Raw genomic sequence first — 22,266 nt, 5'->3', positions numbered from 1 at the left:
CTTTATGAACGATCACGTCAGGCACCGGCTGGGCCAGTCTGGCGCCGGTGCATGCAGGTGCTAGCTCCAGCTACTCCATAGCCTGGCATAGGCATAGCGTGTGACTGAAGCAAATGCGGACTGACCTACTAGCCCTGTGCACCGACGGTCCGTGTGCGGAAGCTGTATCCTGTATTTTTTATCAGAAAGAATATTGTCCAGCATTTCAGTTTCTAATCAGTATTGTTTTGTGAAGAAATCTATCATGCTATCATGCATGGCGTAACACTACGATTTAGTGATTGCAGTGTTCACATTGGAGCGCTAGTCACTTTGGAGTTTCACTGGAGTTCCGGCAGTATTGTGTAGCGAGCACTCGGGTGCCACGAATATTATTACTTTTGTCGCCGGTGATGTGACACAGCGTGGAGACAACAACGGCATCGCTATTTCAGGAAGGCACAGGGATGTCGGAACTGGTGCGAAGTAAGTTGCCGCACATTACAGCCATGTTCCTGCCCCTTGCCCCTGCGGCGGCATACGTAGTGCCACACTAGGGACTCCAGTACAGTACATTCATTTTGTAGTGCCAGTGGTGCTTGTTGAGAGTTGCCATTGAGCAATCGGCCTTTCATCGACTGTGCATGTGGAGTAGAAACTGCCAGCATGTAGCATAATAACAGCAGCCCAATAACTCATACATGTACTTACTTTACGCTGAACCGAGTGTATAACTTCACTTTGCACCTGTGCGTTTTTCCGCATCTGAACCCACACGTGTACGTGACTGTACGTGGAGCACCAGTTGAAGTACAGTTATAGGGTATAATACACACGACGTGAAAATGAACGAAAACACGTTTGTGTAAAAGTGGACAAGCTGCCCATCGGATTCACACGGACAACAGACCCTTGCAAATCTCGCATGCGTCTGTGTACTCATGTACCTTGAGTACCATACTCAAGTACTCTCGCTGTTTTTACACGCGCGCAAAGGACGAACGTGGGCCTAGGACCCCCCCCCCCTCCCCCCCCCCCCAGCAAGTTTATCAAGAGGTTGCACGCGCTCAAGTAAAAGAGTACCACACACGTGAGTTTGCGCGTCGTGTGAATCCCCGATAACACCCAGACAAGCACCCAAAGTGACTTTAATAGTCGGCCAGACTACTGGCAAAAGTACTGTTCTTCCTTTTGGAGCAGGAGTGAGGTCATAACACGGGAACACTACATGTTGTACTTCTGTCATGGTGCTGGTAGGGTCAGTGTCTCAGTGTCATTCCCTTTGCACAACTGTGGGTAAAAGTCCACAGGCGTCGTTAGACATGGTGAACATTTTTACCGTTCACACTAAATCCAACGGCAACTCGTACCTGGCACCCAAGATACCGCCGGGTTGGTATCGTTTCAACGATAGAAAGCTCTGTTTGGCTGGAGAATGAAACAGTAAGATTCCAGCTAGGGTGACGTCACAAGTCGATCGTTGTGTCAGAAACCGAAAATGCCTAATCATGTCTTGAAAACACACAAAAAAACCGGTACAGACCGACGGTCGAAGTTAGTGTGAGGCTGCACTGTCCCCCCCCCCCCCCTTGCGCATACCTATGCATCATTGCCAATGACTTTTAAACAAGCTCCTGAAAACTCACTGACTGCGCACTGTACTTCTGCCCTTTCTTCTGGCTGTGATCATCTTTGTACTGCAGTGAACCAAAGTAGCCCCACCAGGGCACTGGATGTTGATTTGTCAGATTTACTTGCTGGTCTGGCTTACTTGAGTGGTGAGTTTGGCAGTTGCATGGTATTTATACAGAAGAGCCAGGGGTACGTTCAGTCTTTGAGCCGGTGCATGACACTGTGGCTTCTAGGCACTTCTACTCAGTTTTCTATTGCCAATGCACTACTGCACAAACGCACATGAACACCCCCCCCCCCCTTGAACCTTGAACCTTGAACCTTGAACTTGCCCATTGTCGAAGGCAATGATAGCGAAAAGGACTAATTCGGCGGCAACCGGCAGAAAGGTTCGTGGCGCTTGAGATTGCAGGGGCGGCGACACGTCTTCCCGCATGAACTACGATATTCTGTCTCGGCGGAGACATCACGAGGCTGAGGACGACGGTGAATAACTTTTCTCCACTCCGAGCGGTTCTGGGCAGTATCGAGCCATTCTCCCCCCCCCCCCCCCCCCCTCCACATACATATACCCATCCATACACATTCCTGTTTCCTGGCCATACATACACTTGTATATGTAGGTGTAGATATCAGTATAGCAAGAGGCTATCTGTCTACCTAGCTATCCACCTAACTGTTACATGGTTCAGGGGCAGCAACAGGTTGTCCCACATACACTCACCACCTTTGTATTTCTAGTAGGATTATCCGGTGAGATTCATAGACATGTGCTGCACGGGCGTGTGTTGCACAGACGTGCACAGGTGGCGCTTTGCGCTTTCTCAATGCTACCGTGTGCTATAATATCTTCATTTGGTTACCAGCAAAAGGCTGTGCATCCATATTTGTGGAATGGACAAATGGCGGCATTGCTTCTGACAGTGGCCATGCAGCCTAGCAAACAACAAACAACCTACTCAAACAGTTGGTGGACTACCCATTGGTTAGCCGCTCTCGTTGTAAAATAGAATCCATTTTTATAGACCAAGAGTGGCGCATATGAATGATAAATATAGAAATTTCACGATACTTTTTTCCAGGTGTTTTGTTGTTCCAAACATCACCAGTGGATTTTATTAAACAACCCGAGGCTACAAGTCCTTGGGTTTCCTGTACAAAGGCCTGACAGGAGTTCTTGTTGATCCACGAACCGTCTTGTCTTGCACTCTGTTCTGTTTCCATAGGCGGCAGAGACTGTGTTGGCTTCTCCATCATCACCATACCCACTGGAATAGGTCTAGAAGAAACTGGAATCGACTCACTGACAAGAATTCTCCAGTACTATACCTGTGTTGCCAGGTAAACGTGTTACCCGCATGGGATGCGGCATGCGGGCACTTTCAGATACCGTATTTCCGGAGCGTATGCCGCACTGGAGTATTAAGCCGCACCCAGATTTTCGTCATAAAATAATGACATCTACTACTACTAATAATAATAATAATAATAATAATAATAATACTCTACCCTATATATGACCATTCATATGGCCATTCATATGACCATTCATTTGACCATTCATTTGACCATTGTAGTATACTGAGCCACATTGACTTTTTGGGGGGTGAATTGTTGGTGTTTAAAGTGCGGCGTATACTCCGGAAAATACGGTACTAGTGTTCTGTCAGTTGGTCACAAGTTGAAATCAAGGTAATCTGTTCTGAAGGGAACATTGCAAGAAGTGGTTGTCTATGAGTTCAGAGCCTACGTTGTAACATGTTATGTGTTCCTGTGTTTTGTGTGTGTGTGTGTGTGTGTGTGTGTGTGTGTGTGTCACTGTGTGTGTGTGTGTGTGTGTGTGTGTGTGTGTGTGTGTGTGTGTGTGTGTGTGTGTGTCACTGTGTGTGTGTGTGTATACCCGTGTGTGTGCTTCCATGTTCCTATTGACAGGGAAGACACTTTGTTCGTGGGCTGTGCTGTGTACATGGACCTCACAGACACAGATGTGGAGTCTAGACTATGTGTTCTCCTTGCCCTGCAGCAGTTCAAAGTAAGAGTGCTTTAATAAGTAAAATAAAGTAAATTATCGTATCCGTTCCCAAAGGGAACTCACGACGGCCGCTAACACCCGGTAAACCCTAGCGGAAGATGCATTAATAGCTGCTTCTATATCGGAGCTGTTTAGAGGAAGTACTTGGATACACCATGCAGGCCTTTGGAGAGCCAACCCAGTGAAATATTTGGTACTTTCACCGTCTTTCTGTGCATGCATATTTGACCCACAGTGATGGCTGTGTAGTGAATTGTGTCAATTTGTGTGGGTGTGTGAAAGAGAAGAAAACGACTTGCTCACGTGGCTAGAAACCATTTATTAGAGTTGCATACTGGACCAGGCTACGCAGTGGAGGGTTCCCCAGCCCTGCAAGCTGCTGACTGTTAAAAACTCTCCTACTCACAAGCTTCCCATATCACGTGTAGTTTTACTGACTTTGCAGCACTACTAACATCAACTATAGATGGGTGTGACGATGGGTGGTCAAAGGTGTGTGCGCTTCGGTATGACTGTGTGTGTGTGTGCGTGCATGCATGCGTGCGTGCGTGCGTGTCCCATATAGTGCAGTGGTACTTCGAAGTATGTGCAGCGATTTCCAATCAGTGAGAGGTTGCGGGTTCGATTCCCGACGATTATGGTCGCACACGTCTTTCTTCTCTTTCTCAGACTCCTCCTGACTTTTCTTTCTTTCTCCTGGGTGGTTACCAACAGCGCATGCCGGAGTATGTGGTGTGATGCGTGTGCGTGAAAAAATGAAAAGGCCAAAAATAGGCCCATGATTCACTGGCCAGAAAAGGCCACTTCATAGCTGTGTGGTGTAGACCAGGCTGAATAGTGGTGGTCAATTCTTCAGTCTTGCAAGCTGTTGAATGGTGCAATCCCAGCACAAGCTGCTACGGCTTCTGCTGTAGCATCGCTATCATCGCCTCCGGCGATGGGCGTCAAAAGGTCCGAAAATGTGTGTGTTCTTGTTTGCCACAGAAATGGTATGATCAGTCGGTCGGCAGTGGCTTGAGCTTCTATTTCTTCACCGCAGTACAACTAGCTGAAGGAAAGGCAAATGCAATCTCTGGTCTCTTACGGAGCTGTGTTGGACAAGTGAGTGCAATACTTGTACACAAATATAATCTGTGTTTAGTTAACACCACATTGAACAAAGTACCATGGATTACTTAATGGTCAAGCGCTCTTTTGCCACCTCCCTATCCACCCCAAATACTCAGTAACACGCCGAAGTTGTGATCATATTTCTGACCGTATGCACTGACCGTTTTACTACCATGTAATTTCTAGCACAACCGTACCGTACCGTAGATGGTTGTGCGCTTCGCGATTGTTTTAGCATTATCTTGTGACTGCTCTTTTCATTTATAGTTGCATTTCAGTTTTTGTAGAAGTAGATCATAAAATACGATGTGGTAGTCTGAGCGTGAGTGGAGCAGTATTGATAGATTATAGAACACGCGGCCCTAGCTGACTCAGAGACAGCTCAAATCCTCCACGTGTATGAGTGCCTGAGAAAGTGTGTGTGTGTGTGTGTGTGTGTGTGTGTGTGTGTGTGTGTGTGTGTGTGTGTGTGTGTGCGTGTGTGTGTGTTCGTGCATGTGTATATGTCCAGCACTAGTTGCTATGCCTAACATAGCTGTTCGCTATCATTGCTTCTGCGATGGGCAGGTCTGAGGTCTGAGGTGTATGTGTGTGTGTGTGTGTGTGTGTGTGTGTGTGTGTGTGTGTGTGTGTGTGTGTCCCTTACGGTGCAGTGGTATGTGCAGTCGATTTCCAATCGAGAGGTTGCGGGTTCAATTCCCGACGATTATGGTCGCACACGTCTTTCTTCTCTTTCTCATTCTCCTAGCTCTTCTTTCATTCTCCTGGGTGGTTACCAACAGCCAGTGTATGCCAGAGTATGTGGTGTGGCGTGTGTGTGTAAAAAAAGAAAAAGAAAAAAGAAAAGAATAAAAAATGGAAAAAATGAAAAATAGGGATTCACTGGCCAGAAAAAGCCACTTCAATCAGCTGTGTGGTGGATACCAGGCTAAAATTAGTGGCGGTCAATTCATCAGCCTTGCAAGCTCTTGAATAGTGTAATCCCAGCACAAGTTGCTATGTCTAACATAGCTGTTCGCTATCATCGCTTCTGCGGTGGGCAGGTCTGAGGTCTGTATGTATGTATGTATGTATGTATGTATGTATGTGTGTGATATGTGTTGTGTCTGTCTGTATGTATGTATGTATGTATGTATGTATGTATGTATGTGTGTGTGCTTTGTGATTTCTCTGTGATTCTTGATTCCTCCTGTTTGCTATTGTTTATGTGTTGTGTAGCAGCACACACTGGTCCAGGGATCCAAAGACCTCGAGCAGTACTCTAGCCCGGACCAGAGAACAGAGGACATGAGAGGCACAATGCCCTTCGATCTGGATAGCTGGGTGCAGTGGAGATTTGTGAGTTCCCATAGTTTCCTCATCTTTCATGTGCATATGTCACATGACCGTTACCTGGGTAATATCCAATGTAGGGCTGTATCACTGGGATCTCGGGTTGTCCGGCCACATGGCATACAGTGACCAAAGTGAACATTACTGACAAAACTTATCTGTTTTGCACGAATTGGTTCAGCTGGCTTCTAGAGTGCCGCTCTGGACAGCCCGGCATGAGTCAGTCTAGTTACGATGTCAGTGGCAGAGCAGTGCTAGAAAGGATGTACATAACAATAGTTGCCCCCTAACTAAAGCGGCTCAGCCTCACTGTGTGCCGTATGGATAGTACAGTCCTGAAAATCATTTATTCATAGGTTGAGGGAATGGAAAAGGGAAAAGTCTGAAAAAATATTGACTGTCACCACCATGGAGTCGAACCAGGGACCTTCACTTAAATTAAGGCCAGCGACTCTCTAACCACTGAGCTATGGCAGTGTAGCTGTCATCCCATATCATTTGGGATCATTCTTGCCTATTTGATAATTATCATCTGCTCTATCTCTATTGTGTGTGTGTTTGTGTGTGTTTGTGTGCATGTGTGTGTGTGTTGTGTGTACAATGTGTTGCATTGTGTTGCTACTATTCTAGAAACTAGAGCCGTTCTTTGCGGACTGCACCAGCTGCAGTAAACGTGCCTGCCTGCGCCTGGAAGACCTTGAGGGCAGTGGCACTCCAATCAGTGCCAACATCAGTACCTACACTGAGGAACTGATCAAGTTGAAACTGGACATTTTGCTGAATGAAGGCGCAATACTTTTGGAGAGCCTGTTCAAAGTTCCCTCAGACCCAGTCAAGCTAGCCATGACGCAAACCCGCCACTACCAGCAGGTGCAAGAGAGAATATTTGAAATGAACGCCATGCTAAGAGGGCTACGCAAAGACTTGGCGCTCGCTTGCGGATTCGATGCTGATGGTAGACCGGTGGAACCTGAAAGCAGAGATGTCGAGGATGGGAAAGCAGCTGCAGCAGCAAAGGAAGTGGAAGAGAAGCAGCCACCGGCAGAAGTTCCCAACCCTCTGCGGGCGAGTATGCAACGGGTGGGTTTTGTTTGTGTGTGCTTGGGGGCATGGGCGTGCAGGACATGGTTTTGTCAGTTGTGGGTGGATGTATTATGGATACCGTATGTGAGGTAAGGGTATCTTGTTGAGGTATGCCGGGTATGTGTGAGGTATGGGTGTATGAGGTATGGATGTGTGGGGTATGGGTATGGGAGGTGTGGGTATGTGAGGTGTGGGTATGTGAGGCGTGGGTATGTGAGGCGTGGGTATGTGAGGCGTGGGTATGTGAGGCGTGGGTATGTGAGGTGTGGGTATGTGAGTTGTGGGTATGTGAGGCGTGGGTATATGAGGTGTGGGTATGTGAGGTGTGGGTATGTGAGGCGTGGGTATGTGAGGTGTGGGTATGTGAGGCGTGGGTATGTGAGGTGTGGGTATGTGTGCAATTACGGTATCATCAGTTGGATACGCTGCTTCGGTTTGCCTTCAGTGATGGATCTGGATATTTCATATTCCTTGTCACTTTGCAGGTCACTGGAACATCAGATCTTCAATAACTTTCAGGCAGCCCTTTGTGAATTTCCTTTGCTTACTCAGGCTTTAGTTTTTCTGCCTGGGTGTTTGCCTCTCTAACTAAGAACTGCATGTATACCGTATCATTGGTGATCTCTGTACAAACCCTGCACCTGTCCAATGCATACTATTCTGTACTGGTAACTTGTGTGCGTAGATTTCTGATTGGATATGCCTGAAGGGCTTAACCTTCCTATCGACCAACTGCCAGAAACCCGGCTACAGCAAAGAGGAGTGCCAGGCAAACCTGCAGAGCTTCTTCCAGTTCCGTGCTGACGCGGCTGATGTAAGCCGGGGCCAGCGTATACATGCTACTGCTAATGTAGTCGTTATGCATGCTAAGCAGGGAGTCGTATTTTTCGACTCCCTGGTGCTGAGTAAGCACAGCCGAAGCATATAGATATCACCTGCAACACTCACTCGTGCATGTTCCACTTCTTGTGACTGTACAAGTAAGTGGGTGGTGTATGGAAGGCTTATTCATCGGCGTGTTACGCTTTCCATCGGCCGCAAGAGAGTTTGAAAGCATGTGTCTTTGTGCGTAGCCATGAAAACCATGCTGGTCCGGTGCGAGTCTGCGCAAAGCGTAGGCCAACGTGTTCCTCACTGTGCAGTGGCCTACTTCCCTGATAGGATCAGAACCATCCTACCCACCCACAATGACACCAGCGGTGGAGAACTCTGGAAGGAGATGTGTTCTTTGAATTAGTTTTATACCTTTTCTATCTTTTTTTACGTTAATTTTTACAGACTTGTGTATGTGTGCGTGCGTGCGTGCGTGTGCATGTGTATGTGCATACGTGTGTGTGTGTGTGTGTGTGTGTGTGTGTGTGTGTGTTTGGGGAATGCTGCTGGTACTGACATAGGACTACATCAGCGGAGGGACAACGGTGACCGAGAGCATTATCAATAACACTGATGACACCCATCCAGCTGATCTTGTGCAGGAAGCTACACAGCTACACAGCCTGGTGGTTACGTTCAGAACAAGCCTCTCGGAGTGGCGGGAACGCATCGAGCATGCCATCGAATGGCACGCTCTCTCCAGCGAAGTACGTCAACAGCTGCTGTTAACCTGGCTTACATTTTCTTGTGGTATAGCGCACTCGCGGACGTGTTTGCATGTGCCTGTATGAACGTGTGAATGGCACAATGCAGGAGTCGTGTACATTGTGTGTTAGCCGATCACTGTGCAAGACAAATGGGCATTACAGTCCATTCATCGGAAACTGGCCCGCTGGCTTTTGAAAGTCCGATTTGGGCCGAATTGAGGATCAAAAACCCACTTTAAATCTCAAAAATCTGGGTTTTGGATCTGCTTCTCCATACTTTTTGCCATGGCATACCTGTCCTAATTTTGTAAAACCTGGCTGAATTTCTATTTCCCTGTTCTTGGACTTTTCTGGCCTCAAATGTGGCAAGGAGTAATTGCACGGGTCACACAATGCAGGATGTACTGTTGTTTTCACGATACCTACAACTATGTGACAGAGGCACCAAAAAGTTAGGGTGCCAGTTTCCAATGAATGGACTGTAGAGAACAGTGCATGTGGAACGATGTCCCTGTTTGGAACTGCTTCCCCTGATTCCCAATAGTCACCAAGTTGTTTTAAAATGTTCGTACGTCAACATGCCACTTCCACAACAGTATGTTCTGCATGCGACAGAGCGTATGTGCACTGTGTGCTGTGTACGTGCATGTGAGTGCTTGCATGTGTACACGTGTGTTTGTATGTGTACATGTGTTTGCTTACGTGTGTGTGTGTGTGTGTGTTTCGTGTGTGTGTGTGTGTGTGTGTGTGTGTGTGTTTGTGTCATGTCGTTTAGATATTAGCGTGGTCGGCACTCTGCTTGGAGATGCTGATATCAGACGCGATGACCGGTGGCTGTCTACCTGCCGAGGAAGTTGTGGAGCATCTGGACACATGGCTACACGATCACCCAGCACCCAGCAGCGATCAACGCCAGAGGCTGTCAGCGCTGTCGTTTGCCCTTCGCCGTCATAACTTTTTCTCGATGGAGACGGAGACTGTATGTAGTGCACTGAGTCGGTCTGAGACACAGTTCCAGAATGAGCGAGCAACGGTCGTCGAGAAGGTTGTCCTCGACAAGGCAGCAGCAGCAGCAGCAGAGCTGACAAAAGCTACAGACGACTCCACCACTCAAGTGCAAGCAGCAGTACAGGGAGGTGGTGCGGATGCCACGCGGCAAGCTGTTGAGAGTGGAGAGAGCCCTGTACCGGCAGCCTACACCGCGTCACACCTGACTTCCACAGCCATGACCGTGGAGAAGAGAACACCGTCGCCGGCTCTACAAGAGAAGATTGATCAACTTCTGGATGGTCAGGTTGTTAACCAGGCACTGTTCCAAATATCCGAAGGGTTCACCGACACCTCCCATGACGACAGTAGTCAGTCAAGCTTCTGTTCAGACTCGTCTGGTTTCTTCTATGCTGACTCTACGTGCCCTAACACACAGTCAATAGAGGTCGATACGGCCAGCACGGAGAAGGTTGGTCGTTCTGCCCTGGGCCGTGTTTCCAGGGTATCCATAGCCGACATAGCAGCCACACCTCTCTTGCATGACCTTCCAATCAGCCGTGTGACTCCACCTGTCGACAGCAGTGATGAGTCCAGTCAAGATTTGGACAAGCTGTTGATAGGAGATGTGCCGGATACAGGTGCCACCGATGAAGATCCCCACGCGCGCAAACTCAGGTACGAGAATGGGCAGAAGCAGTTATTGATGGGTCCTGCCACACCATAGCCTTTCATACTTCATGAATGATATGGCGGGGGGGGGGGGGCACATGACCTCTTCAGCAATACACATGCGTTGGGGGGGGGGGGGGTAAATAGTTGGTGCGGCCATGGCCTGACCAACCGTACCGGTTCCACCGTCCTTGTACACTGTGTGTTTGTATTTCTGGGTGCTGCAGAAACCAGTGTATGACGTAGCCGTCTATTCAGTCCGTGCACTTGTAGCACCTTTACAGCATGATTGGTCTTCCAGGCTTTGCTTGGCCTTTGCCATGAGCATGACTGTACAGTCAGGTGTGGACATTTTCTGTTGCGGCCACTTGGGCTTTCACCGCACACTGCTGCCCATCCTACAAGCAATTCTGCTGAAAAGCGCGTTATGTACTACGGTATTGGCAGGACTACACTGTGCCCCGGATACCCCGTGAATCAACACATTGCACTGATGTGGGCTCTAAATTTTGAAACCCGTCTCAGTGACCCTTCCCTCCCCAGCAGTAAATTGCACTCTTTGTGGTTGATGGTCGACCCTAAACTACCCTGTGGTGCCCCTGCCACTTCAGTGCATGTAGTACCATGTGGGATTACACTTGTCAGTTTCCCGTGTGTAGACCGTCCCCCACCCATCAACAGCACATCAGGGTGTGGTAGAGCAACTGTTTATTCTCCAGTCATGCTGTCTTTGCCTCTGTATTCCGGTGGTTTTCATGTAGGCTGCTGATGAAAGAACTGCTCACAACGGAAGTGAAGTACATCGAGGATCTGGACTTGTGCATTCGTGTGAGTTGCTATTGCCCGACACACGCTGCACTTACATAAATTGCTGTGATATGCAATCCCATAGGTGCCAGCCTAAGAATGTAGAGAGAGGGAGGGAGGCGAGGGGGGAGTAGGGAGGGAGTGAGGGAGGGTTATGACTTATGAGCTTGGGATGCCTAACGAAATCACAGAGTTTGGAATCGTATCGAATATGATGTGCTACTCAGTAGCTTTACGGACATATATAATCATGGATGACGGCTTTGTGATAAGTTCTGCGTGTCGTGTCATGAGCTAATGGTAACAGTTAATTTTCTATTGTCCTGCCCTGCTACCATGTCCCTTGCCGTGGTACATATTCTGTGCACTGCAGCAATTTGTTCATTTTGTAGAGAGTGACCCCTCCAAGCCAGGTTTGCTGGTAGGGAAGAAGAACATCATCTTTGGAAACATTGAACGCATTTATGAATTCAACAGAAGGTAAGTCGAATCATGATGACTTAGCCACCCTTGCTTTGAGATCGCTATGGCGACCTACTCACTAGTGCAGTCTCGTATCTGTGTGTATGTGTGTAGCGTGGCAAGTGCATTTCAGTTTGTATGTGTTGTCCCCACATTCAACCAGTAGAAGTACAAGTCCTGCAGGACCGGCAGAAGCATTTTTTGATTGGTCCAGCCCTACCATAGCCTTTCAGACTGTGTGTGTGTGTGATATGACGGGCACACATGTCCTCCTCAGCAGTAAGCACTCGGTGGTGGTCAAAAGTTTGTCTGGCCTGGCTCGGCCTGACCCACCGGGCCGGGTCAGCTGGGCCTGACATGTCAGCCAGTTCCCTTGTTTGTGCCACACTATGGAAGGTTCCCATCTGTGTGTACACATGACATTGAATGATATAATTACGATTGTGTTGGTGAGAATGGTTGCCGCTCTGTGCCTTACCCTGCAGTGTTCTGCTGCCAGCTTTCCAAGCACTGGAGGATAGTCCGCACAAGCTGGGGTCAGTCTTTTCAGAAAATGTAAGTGCCTTGCCAAGCGTTTTGCTGTGCCGCTTTGGTCACTGAGAAACGTGTTGGCACTGCATGCACGTTAGGAGACTTGACCAGGCTGTGATGTGATAATCAGCTTCTCTTGGTCTGGATCAATCAAGGGGTATCCACCAATCTGGAGTCATAAACCGTTCCTACTTGGAACACCTCCGGGCCAGTACCGCTGGGATTTTGTTGACAGGGATTTCGGGTGGGGATTCCACTGCAGAATGATGTCTGTGTTGATCCTAGCTTGATTTCAGGCTTGGAGATCAGCAGGACTTGCCATTGTGTGTATACCATGTGACAGGATTGTGCATACGAGTGGTCCTGTACTGCACTGGCTCTGTGTACATACCATGTGACAGGATTGTACATAATAAGTGGTCCTGTACATGTATGCACTGGCTGTGTGTGCGTGCAGGAGGCTGGTTTCGGCCTGTACTCGGTCTACTTCAAGAACATGCCACAACAGGAGGAGCTGTTGGAAGACTGCGCGCAGTACTTTAGAGTGAGTCATGTGATGCGATGCATACTTCCGTCCATTGCTCTAGTCCATGGGCCTGGGCTAGTTGATTTTAACCTCTCTGGCTGGCCGTTGAACCCGCATGAAGTAAAGTGACAAGCAAACAAACAACACTTTTGCCGGTGCCACCCATGTGTGTGTATCAACTCACTACCAAGCATCTAGGTATTCATTTAGAGAAGTAACTGCTAAGAAGTGGAAACTGTGGTGGTGCATGGCATGAGTCTCTCACGGCGCACTCGTTTGGGTCTCACACCATCTTGGGCAGTTCATATTCAACACAGTAACACAGTATGAATGCGGCGACAACGTCTTTAATAAGGCTTGTTGAGCAAGTTGGTGTGGAGGACATTGCAGATTCTATGTATGTGTTGTGTGGTGTGTCGATTTTCTTGATCAGACCATCCAGATCCGTGCCTCTGATCCGTTCACTCTGAACAGCTACTTGATAAAGGTGTTCCAGAGGATGACGCGTTATCGCCAGTTCATTGAGGTATGTTCCCTCCAGTTCAGTAGCTGTTTGTTTTTCTTTATTTGAATTCGCTAAAACCAAGCAGACAGAGCTGTCCAGTGGCAAGGGAGCGAGAGCTGGCGGATCATGGTAGTGTTATAATTATGACATTAGTTATTCTATTGGTCACATCATTTGCCCTGCATGGTGCTAGCTGCGGTCCTTATACTGTGACTGCTGCCAAATGTTGTTCCTAGCATGATGTGTTCTCTTCTTACGTCCGCTGTGTATCAGTTTGTGAATGTATGGTTTCCAATGACCCAGTTATATGCGCCCTTGATGTGTGACTGAGCGAATCGGTTATGTGTAATGTATACTGGCTGTTGCTTTCATGATCAGGGTATTCAAAAGCATGTGGTCGACCCGGCACATCATGAGGCCCACGAGGAGCTAAGAGCCGCTCTGTGGATCGTCTGCTTCCATCTGCGCCATGGCAACGACCTTCTAGCGTTGGATCGACTCAAGGGCTTTGATGTAAGATGCTACACACAGTGGATGGCGCTTCCCCTATTAAGGGGGCATCTCTTAATAAGGACAGACTTGACCTTCTAGCATTAGATAGACTCATTGGAGGCTTTGATGTAAGATAATACACACAGGGGATGGGGCTTCCCCTAGTTAGGAGGTATCCGTCTCACATATTGTTATGCTCTGACGGATGTGAGTGTGAGTGTGAGTTGTGAGAGGCTCTACTGTACATGCGCTGATATCAGTCCTGGTGGGGCCTGGCCGTGATTTCTGTCAAAAACTAAAATTATTGCGGATGTGTATGTGTGCTTGTGCATACTGGTATGTGCACTCACGTATGATGCGAAAGTCAGGTTGATGAGAGTGGAGGCGCATGGGATATGCTGGTGCTGAACAAGAGATCATGATTGGCACATTCCGAGGTTATAAAATTATAAGTGCTAACTTGCCCTGGTGCGGCAGAGTTCCGTGCAATTCCAATTCGCAATCTCCCTAACAACCTACTGTAGGAATCTTGTTAGAGTATTCAACTTGATGAAGTACATTCCATATGTACACTGTTAAAACACCAGTGTTCAACTTTGCACGCCGTTGTCTTCTGTCCAGGGAAATCCTGCCGAGCAAGGCATGCTGCTAAGACAGGTACAGTAGACACTAGACCCTAAACAGTGTGCCGCAGAGTGCAGTGTATGGCTATCGGTGTCTATTTGCGTTCATTAATATTGCGAAATTTCTTTCAGAACTTACCCAGTCAACAATTGCTGAATAGTTCTTGGGGGAAACTTGCAATGGATGCATCACTGAATGGGTTTTTTTTGTCTTTTGACCTCTGGTTGAGGCGTCTAATCTATCCTCCCATGGGGCCCCACTATTAAAGAGCTGCACCCGATGCCTGAACATTGGTAGATTGCATACCATGGAAGTGAAAAAAAGTAGCTCTTGACCTACCTGGTTACGCAAATCCATAGCATTTTATTTGTTCTACTTCAAGTACAATGTATGTATGCTGTACCTAACTACGGTCAAGACTCAAGAGTACATAACCCCCAAGAGTGTGGAACTCCAGCTATGGGGTCTGCAACGGCAGAGCTTCACATCACGTGACGAACCCGGACGCATTATTTTCACCCTGTGCATGATAGATACAGGTGTGTACGCAACCCTGCTTTGGGTTCAGCTTTCTTGCGGTCACTTTGCACTGTTTGCCGCAGTAACCTTTCGAACCATGTCACGTGATGTGAAGTTCTGCCGTCGCAGACTCGCAGCACTGTACAGAGGTTGTGCAGGCAGTTGCACACTCTTGGGGGTTATGTGCTCTTGCTCCGGTGCATGTCACGTCTCAGATGTTTCAGCGGCTGCTATTTTTGCCTTTCGTCCTGTCTTTGGGCCACAGGATGACTTCGTCGTTTGCGTCAACAAGCAGTTCCGAAGTCCAAAACGACGTGTGTTCCTTTTTGAGGAAATGGTCGTTGTTGCCAAGACACAACCAGCCAAGTCTAAGAAAGAAACAGAAGACACGTATCACTATAAGGAAGGGTATCGGGTGAGATTTGCTTCCAATAATTCTTGTTTCATAGTCTGTCAGTCGTGTCTTTGTACTGTAGCATGCCATGCCTGTGTCTACTTACTACTGGGGAGTGGGAATCCGGATGTTACCAATGGTCAGTTGCACACCAGAGCTAAGGTCTCCCAAACATCTTCATAACCAGTCAGATGAAAGCCGTCCTCTGACAAGGGGTAGATTTTCTAGCCAGCAGCTGAGGCTACCAGAAGCCGCGTCAGATGATCAAGCCACTGTACCATCTCTCCGATTGTCAGGTTGACCGTGACGTGGTCATGCAGTTTGCCGTGTCTGCGCTGTGCGCTGGTGAGTTAACGCTGCTGGTAGTTGGTGCCCGGCATGATCTTCCTGTAGTGGCTTATCAGCATTCTTCTGTTGAAACGTCGTTCCATCTGCCCGACAGCCGCACCAGTCCAGATGCATTCGCCGCCAATTGTTTGGCACTGTGGAGTGATGGCAAAGGATTTCCCGCCAGCCTGCTTGGGTGAACAGGCTGAGATAGCATCCCAGTGCCTGACTGCGCTGTGGCTGTGGTCCGTGTCCAGCCAATGCAGTCAGGGAGACATGTTGCAATACTGGTCGCAGATCGTGACAACGCTGGTCATCAACTTAGTTATTAGTCCTCTTGGAATGGCACTGTCCTCCAAGGGAACCGGGTCCATCTTTTAGGCAAAACGTGTGTTTAAACACACCGTTATGCGACATGTGGTTTGGAAATAAAGACATATATTTTTACATTATTTTAGACTTCAGCATATGGGTTCAACTGCTTTTCACAATCATGTTCTTCCATGGTGTAATCTGGTGTGGACTTGAAGGATTGATTATCTTCTCATTGTTGTGTATTTTGTGTGCATTTTCTGTGCCTCCAAGCTCGGAGATATCACTTTCTCCGTATCTGCTGCTGAGAAGAAATTTGAAATCTGCGTAAAGAAACACACAAAAGTGACATTTCAGGTATGCAGTCCTTTACATGTGCAAGTACATTTGTTGACTCAATTGATGCGTACGTGTGCTAGTACTTGTAGTCACGAATAGTTTGAGTTGCATAAAGGCGTGTCAGTTGATTTTGCATATTTGGAGCATCCACTGTGAACACCTGCCTGAGCCTGGGTCTCTGCTCCGGAAGTGGTTGGATAATCAATGCTCAACTGCACGACAATCGTGTTCATGGTACGGCAAGTTGGGCCTGATGATCATGAGTTTGCCGTCATCGACTCGCAAGGCGGATGCCTCCACGGCCCTGTACCCAAACATGACTGAGCTGTGTGTGTCACGTGTTCTAGTCTCGCTCCATAGTCTGTCCCTCACCGTGCAACCATAATGGCAGGGTATCCGATTTCTCGTGGCCTATGCATTGTAACTTGCTGCATCCACTGTGCTATATTTGGCAGCATCCGTCCTCTTTGGCGTTGTTTGTGTTTGCTGGCAGACGGCAAAGGAGGAGACGAAGCAGGACTGGGTGGCTGATATTCAGAAGCTGCTCTACCACCAGGCTGCTCGATTGAAAGGTGAGAGCATACTTTTAACCTGTTGGCGTCCATGGTTCGATTTCGAACCATGGGCATTTTGTATGCATGTGGGTGCAGTCAAACTTTCGGTTCTCGGCCAAATCTTGACCAAATTCAACAATCGAAGAGTCTACAAGTACATTTGTAGGTGGTAGAGAAAACTCTCAGCTATCGCCTGGAACAGGTCCGAAGTCTCTCCGATGAAGTTTGAGTGAGCGGCGAGCGATCGAACATTTTGAATTTTCTGCGCTGCGTGCTGCGAGTCAGCAGTGCGTGAAAAGAGGGATTTTCCCAGCTTCACGACAGGCGGCACGTGCCAGGACCGGCGCGGCGCAAAGTCATGGCAAGGTAAGGCTTCTACTCGAAAAAATTTGAACAGCTCCGAGCTAGATTCAGTGAAATGGCTGCAGGAGACCGATTTCGTCTCAGATCTGGAGCTGGACTCGCGTTTGGAGCATGCTGCGGTGGGCGATGAGTAGCGCTCTTGGCGAGTTTGGGCTCATTGTATTTCTCTCATCAAAAGCTGTCCAATGAGCCCAAGATCTTCAAAATCGGTGAAGTAGAACCAACGTTATGTTGGAAATTGTGTGCGCATTTGCGTGACTGCCACAAATTCTGAGAAAGCAAAAAAGCTATGGACTCCAAAGGGTTAAAACGTAACATGTACCGGTATACCCCTGGAGTACAGTACAGTCAGACCTCGCTTAACCGCATACATTCGTTTTCCACGAAAATATCCTGATAGGCGAGGGAACCGGAGAATCAAACACACATACTGTATGTATGCATGCCATCTGCTGTAAATCGGTAACCAACAATTTTCTTGCGGATGGCGAGGGATCAGGATAAATGAGGACCGGATAAGCTAGGTCTACAATCATACTAGTACTGAGTAGAGCTGACAGGTCATACTGCCCACTGTACTGTACGGTGTAATGCAGTACATAGTGGAAGTGGCAGGCCACGCTGCGGACTGCACTCAGTACTGTGTCATTGTTTCTGTACGAAGCACTGAGCATAGTACAGAGAAGTCACGTGATGTTCAACCGGGTAGCTACATGTACATGTCTGAAAGATGAGTTTCTCAAAATTTAGTATTTGAATCAGGTGTGTGCATACCGGAATGGAAATGGCTACTTGTACTGCATATCTATGTTGCCGGGCTCTTTGGGTCATGTTATGGCAAGGCGGCTGTCCATCATCAGGTTTCAAGCTTGGGACATTCGATCCACACTCACAGTGCTGAAATCAATTTGCTCTAATATCTCGTGCACGATGTATCTGTGTCTCTTTTTAACTTTCTTTCCACAGAGCGAATGGCTTCCATCACCAGTGGCATTGAAACACCCATATTCGACCGTGCCAGCTGGAGCCAGGGCAGCATGCGAGGCTCGCGGCTCTCGGCTAAAGCTCTGATGATGGCCCCGGCGACGGCGTCGTCATATCGCATGTCCTACCAGTCTGTTGGCAGCAGTGATGTAGTCCTCCCTTCGTCACCACTGTCACTGTCTCACATGGACTCGATTAATCCCGAACCATCATCGCGTGTAGACCGCGGCAGCATGCTATCCTCAGCAACGCTGAAGCTTGATGAGAGTGCTGTCCCAGACAAAGCACCCGCAGCTGTGAGCAAAACCAAAAGCTTCAGGGAAACTTCGGTCAGTATGGCAACTGTTTGTTACCTTGAATGCATCCACTAGTTATAATTTTAGCTCATTCCAGGCCAACTCTGCATGTGACACTCTTGACCTCACCACTGCCGCCGCCACACCACCACCAGTGACCACCATATCGAAATGGCTCGCCCCGGGTTCATGTTGTAAGATGTGTAGCCACTTTGTCTGTGTGAGACATAGATATCAATGGTAGAGAAGGCACATAGAGAACCATTGAATACAAGTTTGAAGGCCAGGGTAGATGGCCAGATGGCCAGAATGCAGAGGCAAGACTTTCACCTGCCAGCAAAGAAGCTGTTGCAACGGTCACCGTGAATGATAGTGCCGTAACTCCACTTACATCTTATGGAAGCTTAAAAACCTTGCTGCACCCGTATCATCGCTATCATCAATGTATGAGTGAGTCGGGTGATGAAACTGTTGCCCTTCCGATCATGCTACAAGCTGTTTAACTTCAGGTGCATTAAAATGTCGTGTCAGGGACCTAATGGGTTTCAAGTGTACTACTTCAAAAGAAGTAGTAACTTTTTTTCTACAAAAGAGAAAGGACCAAGGAACTACAAGTTACACTATACTGTCCGCTAACACCACCAGTTACTAAGCAATCAGCTCATGCGATAACATTGCAAGACACTGACCGACAGTGGACAGTATAGCGTAACTTGTAGTTCCTTGGTCCTTTCTCTTTAGTATAAATTAGTCCTTGGCTCTCCATCCGAACTCTTTTTCTTTTTCTTTTAAAGGCGACTAGCATTCCCTTCACGGACAGTGCATACTCAAGTGCCTTTTGGTGTATTAAATCAGAAAAGTTAAGTGCCTGGTTTCTCTAACAAAATTACCGAAATCAAAGTTGCTTTAAAACACTCTGCCACTCCACACTGGACTCTTGGTCCACATTCACAACACCATAGATTGGGTAGATGTTGGATAATCTCCATACAGCTGTTTCACTTATTGAGAGCTCCTTGGTGTAAGGACGTGAAACAGCTCGTATAGGCAGCATCTATCCAAGAACGAATTATTTCCTCGCTAAGGTGTTTTGAATGTGGGGCCACGAGCGCAGCGTGAAGTGGTGGAGTGTTTCAAATTATTTTCCAAATGACTAAGTTCATCATGAAACTAATACTGATGACAACACATTATGGCCCTTTTGGTGTTTCTTTTCTGCAGCTCTGAAGTTCTGCACAGTTCAGCTATGGGATAGTGCGGCTGGCCTTGGCGGCGCACATGAATCACTGATGGCAGCCACTGACAAGGTAGATACGGCTGTCTGTTCCCTGCTTCTGGGACATTTTACTTAGTCATTCTGCTGGACTCAAAGCAACCTCAGCTGGTATTGTCGACTGCAAGTCACAATAGTCAATGATACAGAACCTTTCAAGATACAGACACACAAACGCTTGCCAATTATTATTTAGATCTCTTGGCACATCAGTCTTGCTCACCCCAGCCCAGTGCACAATGGTCTACGTCAAAATGATAGTGTATCAAGAATATATCTAACCGTAATCAAGTTCAAGGACAATGGATGCTGCTTCCTTCTCCATACAGATCATCTGATTATCTTCTGGATATATAGAATAATTCTACTGGAGAGTTTTTAAGTTCTCCCATTCATACCTTCCCTGTTGATCTTTAACGGCATCGAACCATTGCAAGTTCATCTACGAGACTACAGACGACTAGTAGCCATACTGTAAGAGACTTCAATGTGCATATGACCCACATTGATTGTTGGAAGTCTATAATTTTCCTGTTTTGAAAGAATAATTATTTTTGGTGGGAAGTATTTCCACACAGTTCAAGTATAACAACATCAAATACCCAGCTACATGCATCCCTGATAGTCACTGCACACAGCTACATGCATCCCTGATAGTCACTGCACACAGCTACATGCATCCCTGATAGTCACTGCACACACACAGCTACATGCATCCCTGATAGTCACTGCACACAGCTACATGCATCCCTGATAGTCACTGCACACAGCTACATGCATCCCTGATAGTCACTGCACACAGCTACATGCATCCCTGATAGTCACTGCACACAGCTACATGCATCCCTGATAGTCACTGCACACAGCTACATGCATCCCTGATAGTCACTGCACACAGCTACAAGCATCCCTGATAGTCACTGCACACACTGAGCTACATGCATCCCTGATAGTCACTGCACACAGCTACATGCATCCCTGATAGTCACTGCACACACTGAGATACATGCATCCCTGATAGTCACTGCACACACTGAGATACATGGTATTGTAGGTGGTCATCCGCATGGATGGGTATCGTAGCCCAGTCGCGTTATTGAGTGCACGTCGGCGTTCTGTCTCGGACCACTCATAGTTTTCCGGGGCATGGATCAGAAACATTGTGCATGGGTAACTTGGAGACATGAATGCTGTTGCGTTGGTGTTTGCTGCTCTGGCTTTAGGGCCTTGATGCAGGCCAGCTGAACAGTAGCAGCGAGTTCGAAACTCATGTTGCAAGTAATACTGAAGTAGTTTTTTCCGATATGCGAGGCCAGCTGGTTTGCAAGGACAGATATCCGTGGAGTACTGTGATGACATACACACCGTTGAAGTTTGATTCCACTTTGGTTGCTTGTAATGTCCGTGCTATGCCCTCAAAAACGACTGGACCGATATAAATACGTTTCGAACATCAGGCACGGTTAGCGTAACCGTTAACGGTTTTATGCACCCTGGCTACTCCTACGCCGATGATGGGCCCAGCAACAGCTTCTGTCCTATCACTCAATCCCGGCCTTCACTCAACAAAACCATCAGCGTCCCAGGCATTGGCGGATCCATCTTGTGGGGAGTGTGTGTGTGTGTATGTGTGTGTGTGTGTGTGTGTGTGTGTGTGTGTGTGTGTGTGTGTGTGTGTGTGTGTGGTATGTGCAGTCGATTTCCAATCGAGAGGTTGCGGGTTCAATTCCCGACGATTGTGGTCGCACACGTCTTTCTTCTCTTTCTCATTCTCCTACTTGTAGCTCTTCTTTCATTCTCCTGGGTGGTTACCAACAGCCAGTGTATGCCGGAGTATGTGGTGTGGCGTGTGTGTGTAAAAAATGAATGAAAAAATGGAAAAATGAAAAAAATGAAAAATAGGGATTCACTGGCCAGAAAAAGCCACTTCAATCAGCTGTGTGGTGGATACCAGGCTAAAATTAGTGGCGGTCAATTCATCAGCCTTGCAAGCTGTTGAATGGTGTAATCCCAGCACAAGTTGCTATGTCTAACATAGCTGTTCGCTATCATCGCTTCCTCAATGGGCAGGTCTGAGGTCTGAGGTGTGTGTGTGTGTGTGTGTGTGTGTGTGTGTGTGTGTGTGTGTGTGTGTGTGTGTGTGTGCACGCATTTGCGTGTGGGGTATGTGGGTGGGGGGGGGGGGGCATCTACCAATTCCGTACAGTCCTAAGACATAACTGAGTCATAAACCATCAAATAACTAAGCACTACGGTTAATACTTGCTGCAATAACGCAGTATTAAATGTGGACTTATGTGGTGCTTAAAATTTGGAAGTGTGCCTGCCATAAACATGTCCATCCTACCCTCACATGTATTGTAAGTACCTGCAGCGACCTTTGTGTGTGCGTTCGCACATGCACGCACACTTGCAGCCCGCTCAAGCCAAGGGACCTTCAAAACGTGGTCTCTGTAACCAGGTGGTCTCCTTATCCAGGCCAGGGTGATTTGACTGGAAATAGCATCCCTTGGACCTTGCCCGGGTCCCGGTTACTTGTATACAGTCATGT

The 22,266-nt window shown here is 47.7% G+C and overlaps 1 protein-coding gene across 2 annotated transcripts; it reads left to right on the top strand.

Annotated features, from left to right (window-relative positions):
- Positions 1–207: 207 nt before the first annotated feature.
- LOC135814394 (uncharacterized) lies at positions 208–20,320 on the top strand. 2 transcript variants are annotated; one of them, XM_065327504.1, is made up of 22 exons: positions 208–465; positions 1,683–1,757; positions 2,838–2,952; positions 3,544–3,643; positions 4,628–4,744; positions 5,975–6,091; positions 6,716–7,165; positions 7,854–7,982; positions 8,563–8,748; positions 9,524–10,413; positions 11,169–11,235; positions 11,588–11,694; positions 12,162–12,231; positions 12,665–12,751; positions 13,167–13,259; positions 13,617–13,751; positions 14,352–14,387; positions 15,139–15,288; positions 16,180–16,263; positions 16,739–16,817; positions 18,129–18,475; positions 19,664–20,320. In XM_065327504.1, exons 1-22 carry the CDS (start codon positions 447–449, stop codon positions 19,667–19,669), a joined length of 3,459 nt encoding a protein of 1,152 aa, XP_065183576.1. In that variant the 5' UTR covers positions 208–446; the 3' UTR covers positions 19,670–20,320. The 2 variants fall into 2 exon arrangements, with proteins under 2 accessions (XP_065183576.1, XP_065183575.1); XM_065327503.1 differs by having other exon boundaries at positions 5,972–6,091.
- Positions 20,321–22,266: the final 1,946 nt, after the last annotated feature.

The sequence above is a fragment of the Sycon ciliatum genome, chromosome 4 (genome assembly GCF_964019385.1).
Source record: "Sycon ciliatum chromosome 4, ocSycCili1.1, whole genome shotgun sequence".
Classification (NCBI taxonomy): Eukaryota; Metazoa; Porifera; class Calcarea; order Leucosolenida; family Sycettidae; genus Sycon; species Sycon ciliatum.
This window is presented reverse-complemented; position numbering and strand designations above follow the sequence as displayed.

What these genes read in the sequence shown, in the direction of transcription:
- LOC135814394 (XM_065327503.1), top strand. An exon ending in ATCTGGACTTGTGCATTCGT is followed by an intron (nt 11,236 to 11,587) that starts GTGAGTTGCTAT and finishes TGTGCACTGCAG; the next exon opens with CAATTTGTTCATTTTGTAGA. An exon ending in ACACAAAAGTGACATTTCAG is followed by an intron (nt 16,264 to 16,738) that starts GTATGCAGTCCT and finishes GTTTGCTGGCAG; the next exon opens with ACGGCAAAGGAGGAGACGAA.